The following is a 14,749-nucleotide window of genomic DNA, read 5'->3' on the forward strand; positions in this document are numbered from 1 at the left end:
TCATACTTATTGTCAGAGGTGAGGGTGGAGACTGGGGAGAGGGGTTCACAGTTAGCAGTGGAGAATAGAAGCCTTGGTTTATCTTTACATTCCAGAATGATTCTATGTCAGATGCATCTCTGACAGATATGGGGAGAGCAGACTGGAGCTCGCGTGCAGGTATCTGGAGTTCATGGGTCTACATGGTATAAATTGACTCAAACATTGAACTCTAAATTTAAACCTAATAAACTTTGAGACTCTAATTCAAAACAAAGTGCATTTCTGGATGCACAACCCCATAATAATCCTTTACATCAATCCTTTATAGTACGTTGTGGAACCAACCAGGGAGCAGACTGTTTTAGATCTGGTAATGTGTAATGAGACTGGATTATTTAATGATCTCATAGTAAAGGATCCTCTTGGGAAGAGTGATCATAGCATGGTAGAATTTCAAATTCAGTTTAAGGGTGAGAAAGCTAGGTCTCAAACTAGTGTCTTGAACTTAAATAAAAGAAATTACAAAGATATGAAGGCAGAGTTGGCTAAAGTGGACTGGGAAAATAGATTAAAGGGTAAGACGGCAGATAAGCAGTGGCAAACATTTAAGGAGATATTTCATAACTCTCAGCAAATTTATATTCCAGTGAGAAAGAAAGGCTCTAAGAGAAGGATCAACCATCCCTGGCTAACTAAGGAAGTAAAGGATGGTATCAAATTAAAAATAAAAGCACACAATATTGCGAAGAATAGTGGAAGGCCAGAGGATTAGGAAATTTTTAGAAAGCCGCAAAAGACGACTAAAAAAATAAAGAGAGAGAAGATAGTTTTTGAGAGTATAGTAGCAAGAGATATAAAAACAGACAGTAAGAGCTTCTACAGGTATATAAAAAGGAAGAGAGTAGTTAAAGTAAACATTGGTCCCTTAGGGGATGAGATTGGGGAATTAATAATGAGAAACAGGGAAATGGCAGAGACTTTGAACAAATATTTTGTATCGGTCTTCACGGTAGAAGACACTAAAAGCATCCCAAAAATTGATAATCAAGGGGCTATTGGGAACGGAGAACTTAAAACAATCACTATCACAAGAGAAAAAGTACTAGGCAAACTAATGGAACTAAAGGTGGACAAAGTCCCCTAGACCTGATGACCTGCATCCTAGGGTCTTAAAAGAAGTGGCTGCAGAGATAGTGGATGCATTGGTTGTAATCTGCCAAAATTCCCTGGATTCTAGAGAGGTCCCAGCAGACTGGAAAACCGCAAATGTAACACCCCTATTTAAGAAAGGATGGAGACAGAAAGCAGGAAACTATAGACCAGTTACTCGAATATCTGTCATTGGGAAAATGCTGGAGTCCATTATTGAGGAAGTAGTAGCAGGACATTTTAAAAAAATCATAACACAGAGTCAGCATGGTTTTATGAAAGGGAAATCATGTTTGGTAAATTTGCAAGAGTTCTTTGAGGATGTAACGAGCAGGGTGGATAAAGGGGAACCAGTATATGTCGTGTGTTTGGATTCTGGAGAGGCATTTGATAAGGTACCACACAAAAGGTTTCTGCACAAGATAAGAGCTCAAGGGGTTGGGGGGTAATATATTAGCATGGATAGAAAACAGAGAGTCGGGATAGTTGGATCATTTTCAGATTGGCAAACTGTAACTAGTGGGGTGGCACAAGGATCAGTGCTGCCGCCCAACTATTTACAATCTATATTAATGTAGCCAAATTTGCCGATGATGCAAAGATAAGTGAGAAAGCAAGTTGGAGGACACAAAGAATCTGCAAAGGAATATAGATAGGCTAAGTGAGTGGGCAAACATTTGGCAGAAGAAGTATAATGTGGGAAAATGTGAGGTTATCCACTTTGGTAGGAAAAATAAAGCAAATTATTCTTTAAATGGGGAGAAATTACAAAATGCTGCAGTACAGAGGGATCTGGGGGTCCTTCCTTGTACATGAAACACAAAAAGTTAGCATGCAGTTACAGCAAGTAATTAGGAAGGCAAATTGAATGTTGGCCTTTATTGCAAAGGGGATGGAGTATAAAAGTAGGTAAGTCCTGCTGCAACTGTACATGAGATCACACCTAGGAGTACTGTGTAAAATTTTTGTCTCCTTATTTAAGGAGGGATATACTTGCATTGGAGGCAGTTCAGAGAAGGTTCACGAAGTTGATTCCTGAGATGAAGGATTTGTCATGAAGAAAGTTGAGCAGGTTGGGCCTATACTCTTTGGAGTTTAGAAGAATGAGAGGTGATCTTATTGAAACGTATATTCAAAAAGGAGTTAGATGAGGTCCTTACTACTAGGGGGATCAAGGGGTATGGCGAGAAAGCAGGAATGGGGTACTGAAGTTGAATGTTCAGCCATGAACTCATTGAATGGCGGTGCAGGCTAGAAGGGCCGAATGGCCTACTCCTGCACCTATTTTCTATGTTTCTATAAATTTCTGAGGGGGCTTGACAAGGTAGATACAGAGAGGATGTTTCCACTTGTGAGGGAATCTGGAACTAGGGAGCTTAGTTTCAGAATAAGTGGTCGCCAATTTAAAATGGAAATGAGGAAGAATTTCTTCTCTGAGGGTCGCGAATCTTTGGAATTCTCTACCTCAGAGAGCTGTGAAGGCTGGGTCATTGAGTATATTTAAGGTGGAGATGGACAGATTTTTGAACGATAAGGGAGTCAAGGGTTATGGGGAGCAGACAGGGAAGTGGATTTGAGGCCAAGATCAGAACAGCCATGACCTTATTGAATGGTAGAGCAGGCTCAAGGGGCCAAGTAGCCTACTCCTGCTCCTATTTCTTATGTTCTCGTGTATGAACAAATGTAACTTTCAAACTTTTATTGTAATTTTCTCCAGAATGATTGCGTGGGTAACACCAATGACCAATGTGAGTTAATGTGTACTTTTTCAAAAAAATTCAGAGGGAGAATGTAATTGTAATACTGATCATATCCTCCAATGTTCTTCAGTTGTTTTATGCCACTTCTTATTGCACACCATCGCCTTTGATTGTCAAGTCAAATTCAGATACAGTAGGCTTTTGTTTAATAGCTTGGCTATTGAACAAAAGCAGGCTCCTACTTTGATGGACACATAGTCAGATAACATGCCTACATTTGTATATGAAGGGCCCACGTTTCCGCCCCCTGTAAAAACGGCGCACCTCATTAGAATAAAAAGGGCGCCGAAAAGTTACCTTCTAATTCTCCCCACTCCTCAGGACATCTTCGGCCTCGGTGTAGCGCAGCACAAGGGGTGGGGGGGCGGAGCCAGGTCCCGGCGCTGAAAACAGTGCCTGGACCTCTGCACATGCGCGCTAGAGTGTACGCACATGTGCAGTAGCTCCTCGCAGCCCGACTCTCTGCGACGCTGCGTGGGAGGGGTCCGAAGCATGCTTCCCCTAGCCTTGGCCGAATGGGCTCCCCGGGCATTGAAGATGTGCTTAAATAGTTATCGGGGCTCGGGCTTCCTAGAAACACCCACACCGATTATCGCTGTGATGATGATCTGTAACCGGGCAGAAAACTCGCACACAACTCCTATTGACAGACGCAGCTTGCCCGATTTAACAAGATTATGTTCTGGCTGTGAGAAAACACTCCAGGTAACTGGCTGATACGGACTCGTGACTGAAAAGCTCAGATGTGGAACCTGCCCGATATTGACGACTCTGAGCTGGACTTTGAACATTCTCTGACGACCACAGATTTCGGCAAAGTAAGGAGATGACACTTCAAGACCACATCCGTGGGGAGCGTGCCCAGACTGGGGGAGAAACGCCCTGCTTTTATTCTGTACTGGTTGGAATTCTTGCAATCTGGAAGCACCAAATTAATAAATACCTAAATTAATAAATGTCTAGGTACAAAATACGCCAATTCCAGTGCGTGCTCCAGTCGGCAAAGTCAGACTTCTAATTTTTATTACTTGATTTAATGTTCATTTATTGTTATTTAAAAATTATTATGGTTTCTATGCATCTTTATGGTTAAAAGTGAAGTGTTTTATGCTTTGTAAAATCACCTAACTTCCATCTAACTTCCCTTCCCCCCTATCTCTCGCTGCCTGCGCCTAATTTATAAAGTGTAGGCAAGGTTTTTCTGAGCATACAAAAATCTATACTTGCTCCATTCTAAGTTAGTTTGGAGTAAGTTTTCGCTGCCTAAACTTGCAAAACAGGCGTAAGTGGCTGGTAACGCCCCCTTTTGGAAAAAAAAAAATTTCTAAAATGAAACTATTCTAACTAACTAGAATTGGAGCAAATTACATGCCTAGAATTGCAATTTCTAAGATACTCCATACTAAACTAGTTGCTCCAAAAAAATAGGAGCAACTCGAGACGAAACTTGAGCCCGTAGAATGGCCACTTAGGTGAGTTACCAGCAGACTGTCTGCACCTGTGAGATAATACTCCAGTGTGATTCACAATATTAGATACCAGGGACGGGGAGTGGAAGAGAGAATTATAGAGAGAGAAAAACTGAGGGTTAGAACTATAAAATGCATATGGAAATTTCTAGATGTGTGTGAATCTGTTTGAGGTGCAGCAAATGTATACACGTGTATAGAGGATTTTATGTATGCATTATAAAGTCTTGTTCTTAGAAATCCTTACTTTTACAGACTGCGTACGAAAATCCTTAAATTTTTCTGCTTTATGGTCACATGTTCTGCCTTTTTTGTGTAGGTGTAAAAAATACCCTTCCACAAAGGCTCAGAAGGTTAATGCAACATGGAGTGTCTTCCTGCCCCATTATGACCAGCAGGTCCCAATTTCAATTCCATTTCTGTGCAGAGGTAGCTGGCATGCAGCTGAGGTGGTTTTGAGAGCCACCACAGTTATCCTCTCTGATCCTGGGCTCGGGAGGAGAAATATTAGATAGTATTTCCACTCCTGATCACTATCCAGTAACTTCTGTGGAAAAGTGTGGGTATGTTAATGTCAGATGAGGACTAGGGGAATATCTTGAAAAGACTCTAGACCAGGCTCACACATGAAGAATGGCCATTTGATTGTTGGTGCCTGTGGAATCCTGCAAGAGAAAATGAAAGTTTTTTAAAAAATTAGTTCCGATCCATTTATCACTGACTCCTTGAATTAGTAGCCTTTGATACGTTATTTGGCTCACTGCCAAATCCTTTGCTTTTAACTTGATTCTGTCAAACACATCATTTGGAGACAAGTTCTCCTAAAGAAGATAATTGTTTTGTGAGTTTCTAGAAATTCTTTTAAAAAGGACTCAATGTAATTTTTGACCAAATCTGTATTATACACAAGAGACTTAAATAAAAATCAAAAGAAGAAAAAATCTTCACTATTAAGAGTGTCCTCCTATGATATACTACTACCCACTAAAATGTCAATTTGAGTTGGGAGCCTTTGGTTGTAAATGGGAAAATTAACTTTGCAAGGAGAGAAAGGAGTTTTCTGAAACCTCTTTGTTAATTGTGACTTTGAATGCAGAGCTATACAGAGACCAGACTGACAGATGGAATAATTGTTTAGATTGCTAAGAAGCAGGCTTTTGAATAACAGAACTGTCCAGTTATTAATATATCTCAGGATGAAGTAGAATGGAAAGAGCCCTCATTTATCTTAATGAAGTTGGGCCTGTTTCTAAGTGCACTTTTTAAATAGAGATAAAACCGGGACAAAGCAATTTACAGAAAATGGTCCTATACTACTCTAATTGTTTGGAGTTGCTGCTGAATGGACACAGTGGCATATTTAATAGAGCAGCACACTGCAGCTGTTTAGCTTGTAGTGGCTTGAAGAGGGATCATTTATTTTATTTTGTAACAAGCTTGCAGAATTTTCATTTTTTTTTGTCCTCTGTTTTTCTAGGTTACGGGGAGAGTTTTCAACAGTGAAGATTGGCTGGGATAGTCACATAACACAGATCTCCAAGGAGACCGCTGCTAAGGACATTCAAATTAAAATGTTGCAGGACCAGGATTCAAAGCTGAGAGCTGAATTAGCAAGACTCAAGGAGGATGTGGAAAAGTAAGCTGCATTATAGTTCAGCTGAGAAATGGCACATCAGGCTCACTTGAAAAGATGCAGATCAATCATTGTTAAGTTATTTTTTTGGAATAAGGCCTGGAGTTTCTTAGGCCCCAAGTTTCCACATGATTTGCGCCTGATTTTTAGGAGCAACTGGTGGAGAACGGACTATCTTAGAAATCGCAATTCTCCACATTTTTTTTCTGCAGTTCTAGTCAGTTAGAACAGTTTCACTTTGGAACAGAATTTTTTCTTCAAAAGGGGGCGTGTCCGGCCACTGACGCCTGATTTCAAAGTTTCCACAGTGAAAACGTACTCCAAACTAACTTAGAATGGAGCAAGTGAAGATTTTTGTAGAACTGAAAAAACCTTGTCTACACATTAAAAAATCAGGCGCAGGTTACAAATTAGGCGTCCGGAACGAGGTGGGTGGGTGGGGGGAGGAAGGGAAGTCGTTAAATTCTATAATAAATCCTTATTTATACTTATACAAATATTATACCAATAAATCCAACCTGAATAAAAATTTATAAGACCATCTTCCTACCTGTGTGAAAGTGCTTCAGCCAGGGAGAATGCTGCAGGAAGCCTCACAAGTTGAGGCAGCCATTCCCACGGCGGGGGGGAAGAGGAGGCAGCCGTTCGTTCCCGCGGGGGGGGGGGGGGAGGAGGAAGCCGTTCGTTCCCGCGGGGGGCGGGGGGGGGAGGATGAAGCCGTTCCCAACGGCGGGCGGGGGGGGAAGGAGACAGTGAGAAGGCTGCAGGAAGCCTCAGAAGTTGAGCAGCCATTCCCGACGGCGGGCGGGGAGGCCGTCGGGAAACGGCTGCCTCAACTTTCTGAGGCTTCCTGCAGCCTTCTCACTGCTGCAAGAAGCCTCAGTGCTGATGGCAATGTGCTTTTATTAAAAAATGTTCAAAAATTAAACAGCTACAAAGAACTACAAAAATGGCCGAGTGCCAATGTTTCCTTCACACTGCGCGTCCAACGCGCACGCGCAGGGTTGCCGGCAGGAAAAAAACTAATTTAAATGGTACCCGCCCCCTCCCACTTACAAAATCGGCGCGAGTGGTAGGCTCCGCCCCCCTGGGCGCCACGCCAAGCAGACATGGAGCTGCAGGGCGCTCCAGAATCGCGCGTTATTTTTCCGGCGCTGTTTTCGCCGCGAAAAACGGGTGCCCAGCTCGGAGGGGTGCCCGTTTTGTAGCGTGTGGAAACTTGGAGCTTTATAAAGCGCCATGGGATTTGAAATTCTATTCCGTTGAGGACTTTTTAGGATGTAAACTTAAACTCTGGTTTTCTTTAAGTCCATGATTGGTGGCCCAGAAGCTCAAACAGAAGGAGTATTTAGAGTTCTCAAAATTGCCACTTGAGCACACCTGCCTTTTTTAAGAGCTCTGGATGAGGCTGCAAGATTGAGTGCCTCAGGGAGGTAAGGCGTTGCATCACAAAACCTGATTTACACCCTTGCTAACAGTTCTGGAGTGGCACTGATGCACTGCGAGAAAGTCTACAACCGAGAACATCCTGCCAATAATTGGATGTATAATCTTGAGTGGCACCACTGGGGAGAATGTGAATGTGTCATCATCATAAGCGGTCTCTCGAAACGGGGATGACTTGCTTCCACGCCAAAAAAGGATGAGTTCACAGGTGTTTTTATGAAGGACTTGAACTACATCCTGAAAGGTGGAAGATGCCTGTGCGTGGATTTTTTTTAACGTGTGGTGGCCGTTGCACATCAGCCACCACATATTGAAACATAAGATGTCTAGGGGGAGGGAGACAACTAGCTTTTCAAGTCTTCTTTGCTGTATTCTACCTTGGGTACATAATGTACAATGCTCAATACCTGCATAATGTTTACTAATCAATCCCCTGTGAGGTTGCAGATGGGGAATTAAGATCAACTATAGTCTTCAAGTGATGGGGTAAGATCACAGGGAATAACTAGGTCAGGACACGCAAGCATACTTCAGTTCCCATTTTAAAGTTGTATATTCCATTCTTATTTTAATGTACAACTATGATTTATTATTTATAATTAAATAGTAAAACAGATATTTGGGGAGCAAAGAAGTGGAGTTAGTTGGAACATTGGCATGTTTCTCCAGTATGAGCTGGAAGGTGCATGACTGAGAGATGGTACAGTGCCAGCATTGGCAGGAGAGTGTAACTACAGCATGACAGGTTTACATGGACCGTCCAAATTCAGAATTTGGACATCAGAATTTATAATGGAAAAAGTTGACAGAAAATTAGCGTGGATGTAAGATTTTAAATTACTAATTGATCGCCTGGGACAGGCTTCTGCGACAGCACCTCCCAAACCCGCGGCCTCTACCACCTAGAAGGGCAAAGCATCAGGTGCATGGGAACGTCACCACCTCCAAGTCACACACCATCTTGACTTGGAAATATATCGTCGTTCCTTCATCGTCGCTGAGTCAAAATCCTGGAACTCCCTCCTTAACAGCACTATGGGAGTGCCTTCACAACAAGGACTGCAGCAGTTCAAGAAGGCGGCTCACCACCACCTTCTCAAGGGCAATTAGGGATGGGCAGTAAATGCTGGCCTTGCCAGCCATGCCCACATCCCAGGAACAAATTTAAAAAAAATACTTTGCATAGAGAATGTTGAAACCTAATGTAGTCTTCAGCTGAACTGGTTTGGAGGACTGGCTAATAGCTGGACCAATGCTCGCAGGCATTCAGTCCCCACCTTAAAGTCATCCATTCTGTCCTTTTTTTATATTTCTATTCTAAATTTCTGTGTCCATATTTTCAATGAAAAATGCCTATGTACATTAGTCACTCTATAATTGCCCCCTTCTGTCAGTGGTGGCACTGTAGAATGGAAAAAGTTGACAGGAAGTGCGCACAGACACAAGGGAGGGGCGGGGAGAGAGGAAAGGGAGGAGGAGACGGTGAAGAAGCGAGGCTTGCATGGTGCTAACCTTGCTGTAAAACTTGTCATGCTGCTTGCCTGATGGAGGGGTTGGGGGGGCAGTGGTAATATGCTCGCAATGATGATCAATGGCAGGGCGGGCGAGTACTGGCCATTGTAATCACTGGGGGGAGGGAATAATGACCCTGCAGGAGTGATGAAGCTCAATGAGGGAGGGGGCAATGGCCTTGCAGGTCAACACGGGTCTGAGTATTAGTCATGCTGCTAACTGTGGGTTCAGCATGTTATCCGGGGAGATTTCAGTCAGGACAGAGGGGCGATGTGTGGGACGCATGCATGCCATCGTTTCAGGGTATGACTCGGGAGGCTTGACCAAGAATATATCTATCATTGACTCCTTTCCTCGCCTTCCTCACCCTCCCCATCCTACTTTTCTTCACCATCCTGTTTTCCTCTCTGACCTGCTCCCCATCCACCGACCCCAATGCCTCCATATTCCTCATCTCTCCCCACTCCCTCCTCTGCACCTATCCTCCCCATCCATCTCTCTCCCTTCCCATCTCTTGTTCTTCCCTTGCCTCTCGTCTGCATCCTCCCTCCTTCCCCGCCTAGTTTCACTTATCCCACTGTCTTCTCATCCCGCTTGACCTAAATACTGTAGAACAACTTATAAACAGCATTTTAATGGCAGCTTTAATGTATAAACATATCCCAAGGAAATTCACAGAGGCTTAACCTCTGAGGAACCACAGAGGAATGTTGGCCTTTATTGCAAGGGGGCTAGAGTATAAAAGCAGAGAATTCCTGCTGCAACTGTACAGGGCGTTGGTGAGGCCACACCTGGAGTACTGCGTACAGTTTTGGTCTCTGTATTTAAGGAAGGATGTACATGCATTGGAGGCTGTTCAAAGAAGGTTCACTAGGTTGATTCTGGAGATGAGGGGGTTGACTTATGAGGATAGGTTGAGTAGGTTGGGCCTATACACATTGGAGTTCAGAAGAATGAGAGGTGATCTTATTGAAACTTATGATAATGAGGGGGCTCAACAAGGTGAATGCAGAGAGGATATTTCCACTCAGGGGAAACTAAAACTAGGGGACATAGTCATAGAATAAGGGGCCGCCCATTTAAAACTGAGATAAGGAGAAATTTCTTCTCGGAGGGTTATAAATATATGCAATTCTCTGCCCCAGAGAGCTGTGGGCCATTGAATATATTTAAGGTGGAGATAGACAGATTTTTGAGCGATAAGGGAGTAAAGGGTTATGGGGAGCGGGCAGGGAAGTGGAGCTGAGTGCATGATCAGCCATGATCTTATTGAATGGCAGAGCAGGCTCGAGAGGCCAAATGGCCTACTCCTATTTCTTATGTTCTTAACTAAAAAGGAAAGATTAGGAGGGGTGACCAAAAGCTTGGTCAAAGAGGTGGGTTTTAAGGAGTCACTTGAAGGAGGTGGAGGCAAAAGGCTCTAGGTGGAAATTGAGCGTGCGGCTCAAACAGCTGAAAGCATGGTCGCCAGTGATAGGATAAAGAGAGGGAAATATGCACAAGCGGCTCGAGTCAGAGGAGCGGAGAGTTTATGGACGGGTTGTAGGGCTGAAGGAAATTGCAGAGATATGGAGAGGCATAGCTATTGAGAGACTTAAACACGAGGATGTGAATTTTAAATTTAAGGCCTGGGGGATTGGGAGCCAATGTAGGGTAGCAAGGGCAAGGGTGAAGGACAAGCCGTGCTTGGTACATCTTGCAACAAGTTTCAAGTTAATTCACTTGAGCAGTTCTGATGCTGTCAGATATTCACAATTGGCAGCAGATGAATTACTGTTCCACATTCAGGGCCAGCCATCAATCACAGTCTTCAATAGATTAATGGATAATTATTTTGCAAAAGTTATTATTTCTCTCATACTGAAACTGTTCTGGGTTTAGATATAAACAGCAACTTGTCCGAGCAGTAGAGAGAGAGCGAGGTCTGGAACAAATGAAAGTACAGGGAGAGTTGGATTGGCAACGACGCTGTGAGGAGCTTGAAAGAAGTCAGTACCTAAAATCAGAAGATCTTATTCAAAGCCTGAGCCAAGCCAGAGACCAGGTGAGTCACAGAAAATTGAATGCATGAGAACAGTTTTTCAGACCAGACCTCCACTTCAACATTCCATTTTGAAATATTTGAGTCCATTCCCTCAGATTATTGTTTTTGGGATGTCTAGTTTAAGTGTCAGCTCCAATTTGTATGGTTGGACGTCAATCCGTAAACGTTGCAAGCAATACCATTACGAACAAAATCAACTGGATTAAACTGTACAGTTTTTTTTCCCAGAAGTTTTCACATTTGGTTGATTCATTGTTTACAATTTTTGCAGCAATATATACTGATAGTTTGTTGTCATGGGTGTACATAGTTTGAAAGCTTTGTGTGTACATTTAATTTTCTTGCTCATTTTTCTCTCCTCATCTCCCTTCCTGATGGATCCTAGACAGATGAGACTCTCTAGTTCCTTGCAAACGTAGTTATTCATATATATAGAAGCCCCAATGGTGAGTTTTAGCAGATTATTTAATGGGAAAGCATTACAGATGAGCCCAATACTCACAGTTCTCACCTTACGTCTGTGTGCACAAACTTCCAGCAGAGGCTACTTGATAATAATTGGAACCCTAATCCTGGTTAATTTTCCCCTTCACAATCCAGAGACTTGAGTATTGATGCTACCTCTGCCTGGGTTGAGATCAGTCAACTCTGCATATACTGGGGATTGCATCGGAGATCTTCCTATTGGCTCAACTAATCACGGAATAAACACATTGAGCTATCAAGGGAGAAAGCAAGTATTTACAAGACAAAACATTTTGTCCAGGGCTCAACCTGTCTAGTGATGGTGTATGTTTCTGGTTGGTTTAGATTGTTTTCTCTCGTGCATTGAGTGGATTATTGACACTTGTACATCTCCCCTTTTGCACCATATATTTTCCTCTTTCTGCAAGGATAAGAAAATGTGGTTATCGTGAAATCTTGAAAAGGTGCTGCTGCACAGCCTGCCAGAAAAGGCCCAGGAGATGAGGCCTTGTCTGACTCGCACATGATAGGTGTTTACCCACATGTATGTTTTATCAGCTCAGCGGGGGAATACACCTCTTTGCTTTGAGGAGGAAGTATTGTGCTAGGCTGTGTCCTGTGAAGTCTTGCCTCGAGTAAGCAGACACATGGAAATGAGACTCATTTTGTGGGAATTGTGACCTAGTGGTTTCCTGCACCGCTGTCCAGATCATTGAATGTAGAACATACCCAAAATGCTCAAGCAAGTGCACCCTCCTGGCCACAGCCCCTCCACTGTACATTAGTTATCAAGGGATAGAATTTGTGGAATTTGTTTTGTGTGCAGAACATTTGCGATATGATGTTGAGTTGACCATTCAGCATTCTACTGCAAGATCTCAGTACCACTCTCGGTTCCTCCTCTGTTATCCAGTGTTCTGAGTCTCATTCCCAAGACTTCTTTAAGCTGTCTGTGTTGTCTGTTGACAGGGAAACAAATATGGCGTGGGAGTTGAAGGCATGTCTGAATATCTTTTAGGTTATGGCACTGTTGTAGGGATGGTGAGATTGACTTTGAAGTTTAACGATTAGCTCTTGGTCCTGAACATGGAGCTTTATTGAGAGGTTATGTGGAAAAGGTTATGATGAACTAAATGGAATTTGTCTGCGAGCTGCTGGAAAGCTGTAATTGTACCCTTGCAGAGGAGTCAGCCTCATTTTGTAATATTCTCCTGCCAGTTTCTGGATCCACTTGAGTGTTCATGCAGCAGACTGGAGAGACAGCGGACAGACATGAGCAGTTTGAGCAAAATAGAGGTCTTTCACCGCTGTTGTTATTTGTGCTACAATGAACGGTTCTGGATGCCTGTTCTCTCTTTGCATCTGGGGGACAGGTTATGTGACTAATTAGCAAGGGAAACTTCAAGAGGTGGTTCTATAATATCAAAACAACGTGAGTCTGCCAGCTTCAGTTGCAATATAATTAACCAGTTTTCATGTGAGTTACTCAGATTAGAAAAATATTTTTTCTGGTTGTTTTTGTGGAGGGGTGGGCCTTCATAGTCTGTATGGCCCAGCTACTCACAATATCAATTCCAAGACAAGGAAATCAACACTTGTATCCATAGTTAAAAGTGCAACAGCTACAGACCTAACTATTGGGTAACCTTTGAATATGAGCCAAAATGTTCTGTGGTGCAATAAGTAGTCTGGCTGCTCGACTCATAATTGTTTTACGTAGATTATCAGATATATCTGTTGCGTTAAAAAATGCAAGAAAGATCAGGAGTCTTTTTTTTTAAGATGTAGCACAAACTGTGAGGCAGAATGGTCATGAAAAGGGAGCTGAGGGTGTGGCTCACCCTATTTCAATTGTACATCTCCGGATGATTATGGGAAAAACTTTGATGCAAATTGTGAAGGTATCCATAGATTGGACATCCAATTTTTTTCTGCTAGTATTTTTCCTTCCCCTGATAAGTCTAATAGATATGTAAAACCTATGGTCATGCCAGAGAAGTATTGATCTCCTGGTTTGAGTCAGCAAATTTATCCAATAAGTAGCTGAGTTGTGCAGAACAGGAAGGTCCCAAGGCTCAATTCTTGCTCTGTGCTGAGTTACCTGGTCTCAGCCGGGTGGCAGTAGGGGTACCACATTGGCTTTTGCGCTCCAGGGACAAGGAGGGTAAATTTGCCAGGATTCCCCTCCTGATTGCTATTCAGTGACAGCTCCTGCAAGTGTGCTCTTGTAGACATCTCGTGCGGCCAGGATTGGACTTGGCTGTGACATCCATCATGGTTTAACTTGGGTGAGGTACCATAATGAGACAAGCACCTTTGGAACTGTATCCCAGTAAAAAGGTAAGACCTTCAGGAGAAGATGACAAAAGGACACATTTGGCTTAAAAAAATTGGCAAGAAAAATAAGGTAAATCAGACCAGCTGCTAAGTGTTACTGCAGTAAAGGATACTTCCTGGGTAATTTTATCATTCTGTAGATCTTGGCCCAGCTTCTTCAGCAAGGTTTTGAAAGTGATTGTCTGGCCATGTGATTTTCTGTAGGTTACAGCAGAACTACAAGAAAAGGGGCGTGAACTACAGGAGGTGGAGATGTTAGTCCGAGCATTGACCCTAGAAAGAGACCGAGCAATAGCAGCACTGCAGAAGCATGGTGTTTTTCCAGAGCGGGAGTCACAGGTGAAAATTATTTTTTATTATTATTAATGTAATATAATGCTAGTGATGCTTCCCTACTATCGTTTGTTTCCTTCCCCGCTCTCGTTTTTTTAAAAGGGCACGACTATATCCAACTTTGCTTTTGATATTGAAACTACTAGAGAGCTTTCTCCGCAGCTTCTTTAATGTAAGTTGGCAAAGTTGGCAAAGCTCCTCACAAAGCTCACATGAGAGGAGCAGATTTTCAAGCAAGGCTCCCCACACCAGCCTGATTCCAGATCATTTGCTTCAGAGCTAGTTCTAATTTAATATTGGTGTAAATTAATTCATACCATGCACATACTTGACCCTGTTTAAAATTGTACAGCTTGTTTAAAGTATTCTGTTCCCCAGTACCAAATTCCTGCACTTTATTGATCACAGAATCCGCACAAAACATTTCACAGAAACTAGGCAAATATCAGTGGTTGTGATTAGAAATTTAGATTCAGAATTCTCACTTTTACTACTTTTATGATGGCAGAAAAATCCAAATGGAACATTTATACTGAGCTATTAGAAATAAGTGTCTTATACTTGGATTTTCCATTCTCAAGTGTAGGGGTTCAGCAGAGGTCAGGTGTTTAATGACCCG

The 14,749-nt window shown here is 42.7% G+C and overlaps 1 protein-coding gene across 3 annotated transcripts in view; it reads left to right on the forward strand.

Annotated features, from left to right (window-relative positions):
- Nucleotides 1-14,749, forward strand: part of ccdc57 (coiled-coil domain containing 57) — a 159,136-nt gene that overhangs the window by 83,149 nt on the left and 61,238 nt on the right. For all 3 annotated transcript variants that reach the window (XM_070857664.1, XM_070857663.1, XM_070857665.1), the window contains 3 exons: nt 5,838-5,996; nt 10,833-10,995; nt 14,002-14,136. In XM_070857664.1, coding sequence (XP_070713765.1) covers nt 5,838-5,996; nt 10,833-10,995; nt 14,002-14,136 — 457 coding nt within the window. The remainder of the gene's footprint in view (nt 1-5,837; nt 5,997-10,832; nt 10,996-14,001; nt 14,137-14,749) is intronic.

Source organism: Pristiophorus japonicus, chromosome 16, assembly GCF_044704955.1.
Source record: "Pristiophorus japonicus isolate sPriJap1 chromosome 16, sPriJap1.hap1, whole genome shotgun sequence".
Lineage (NCBI taxonomy): Eukaryota > Metazoa > Chordata > Chondrichthyes > Pristiophoridae > Pristiophorus > Pristiophorus japonicus.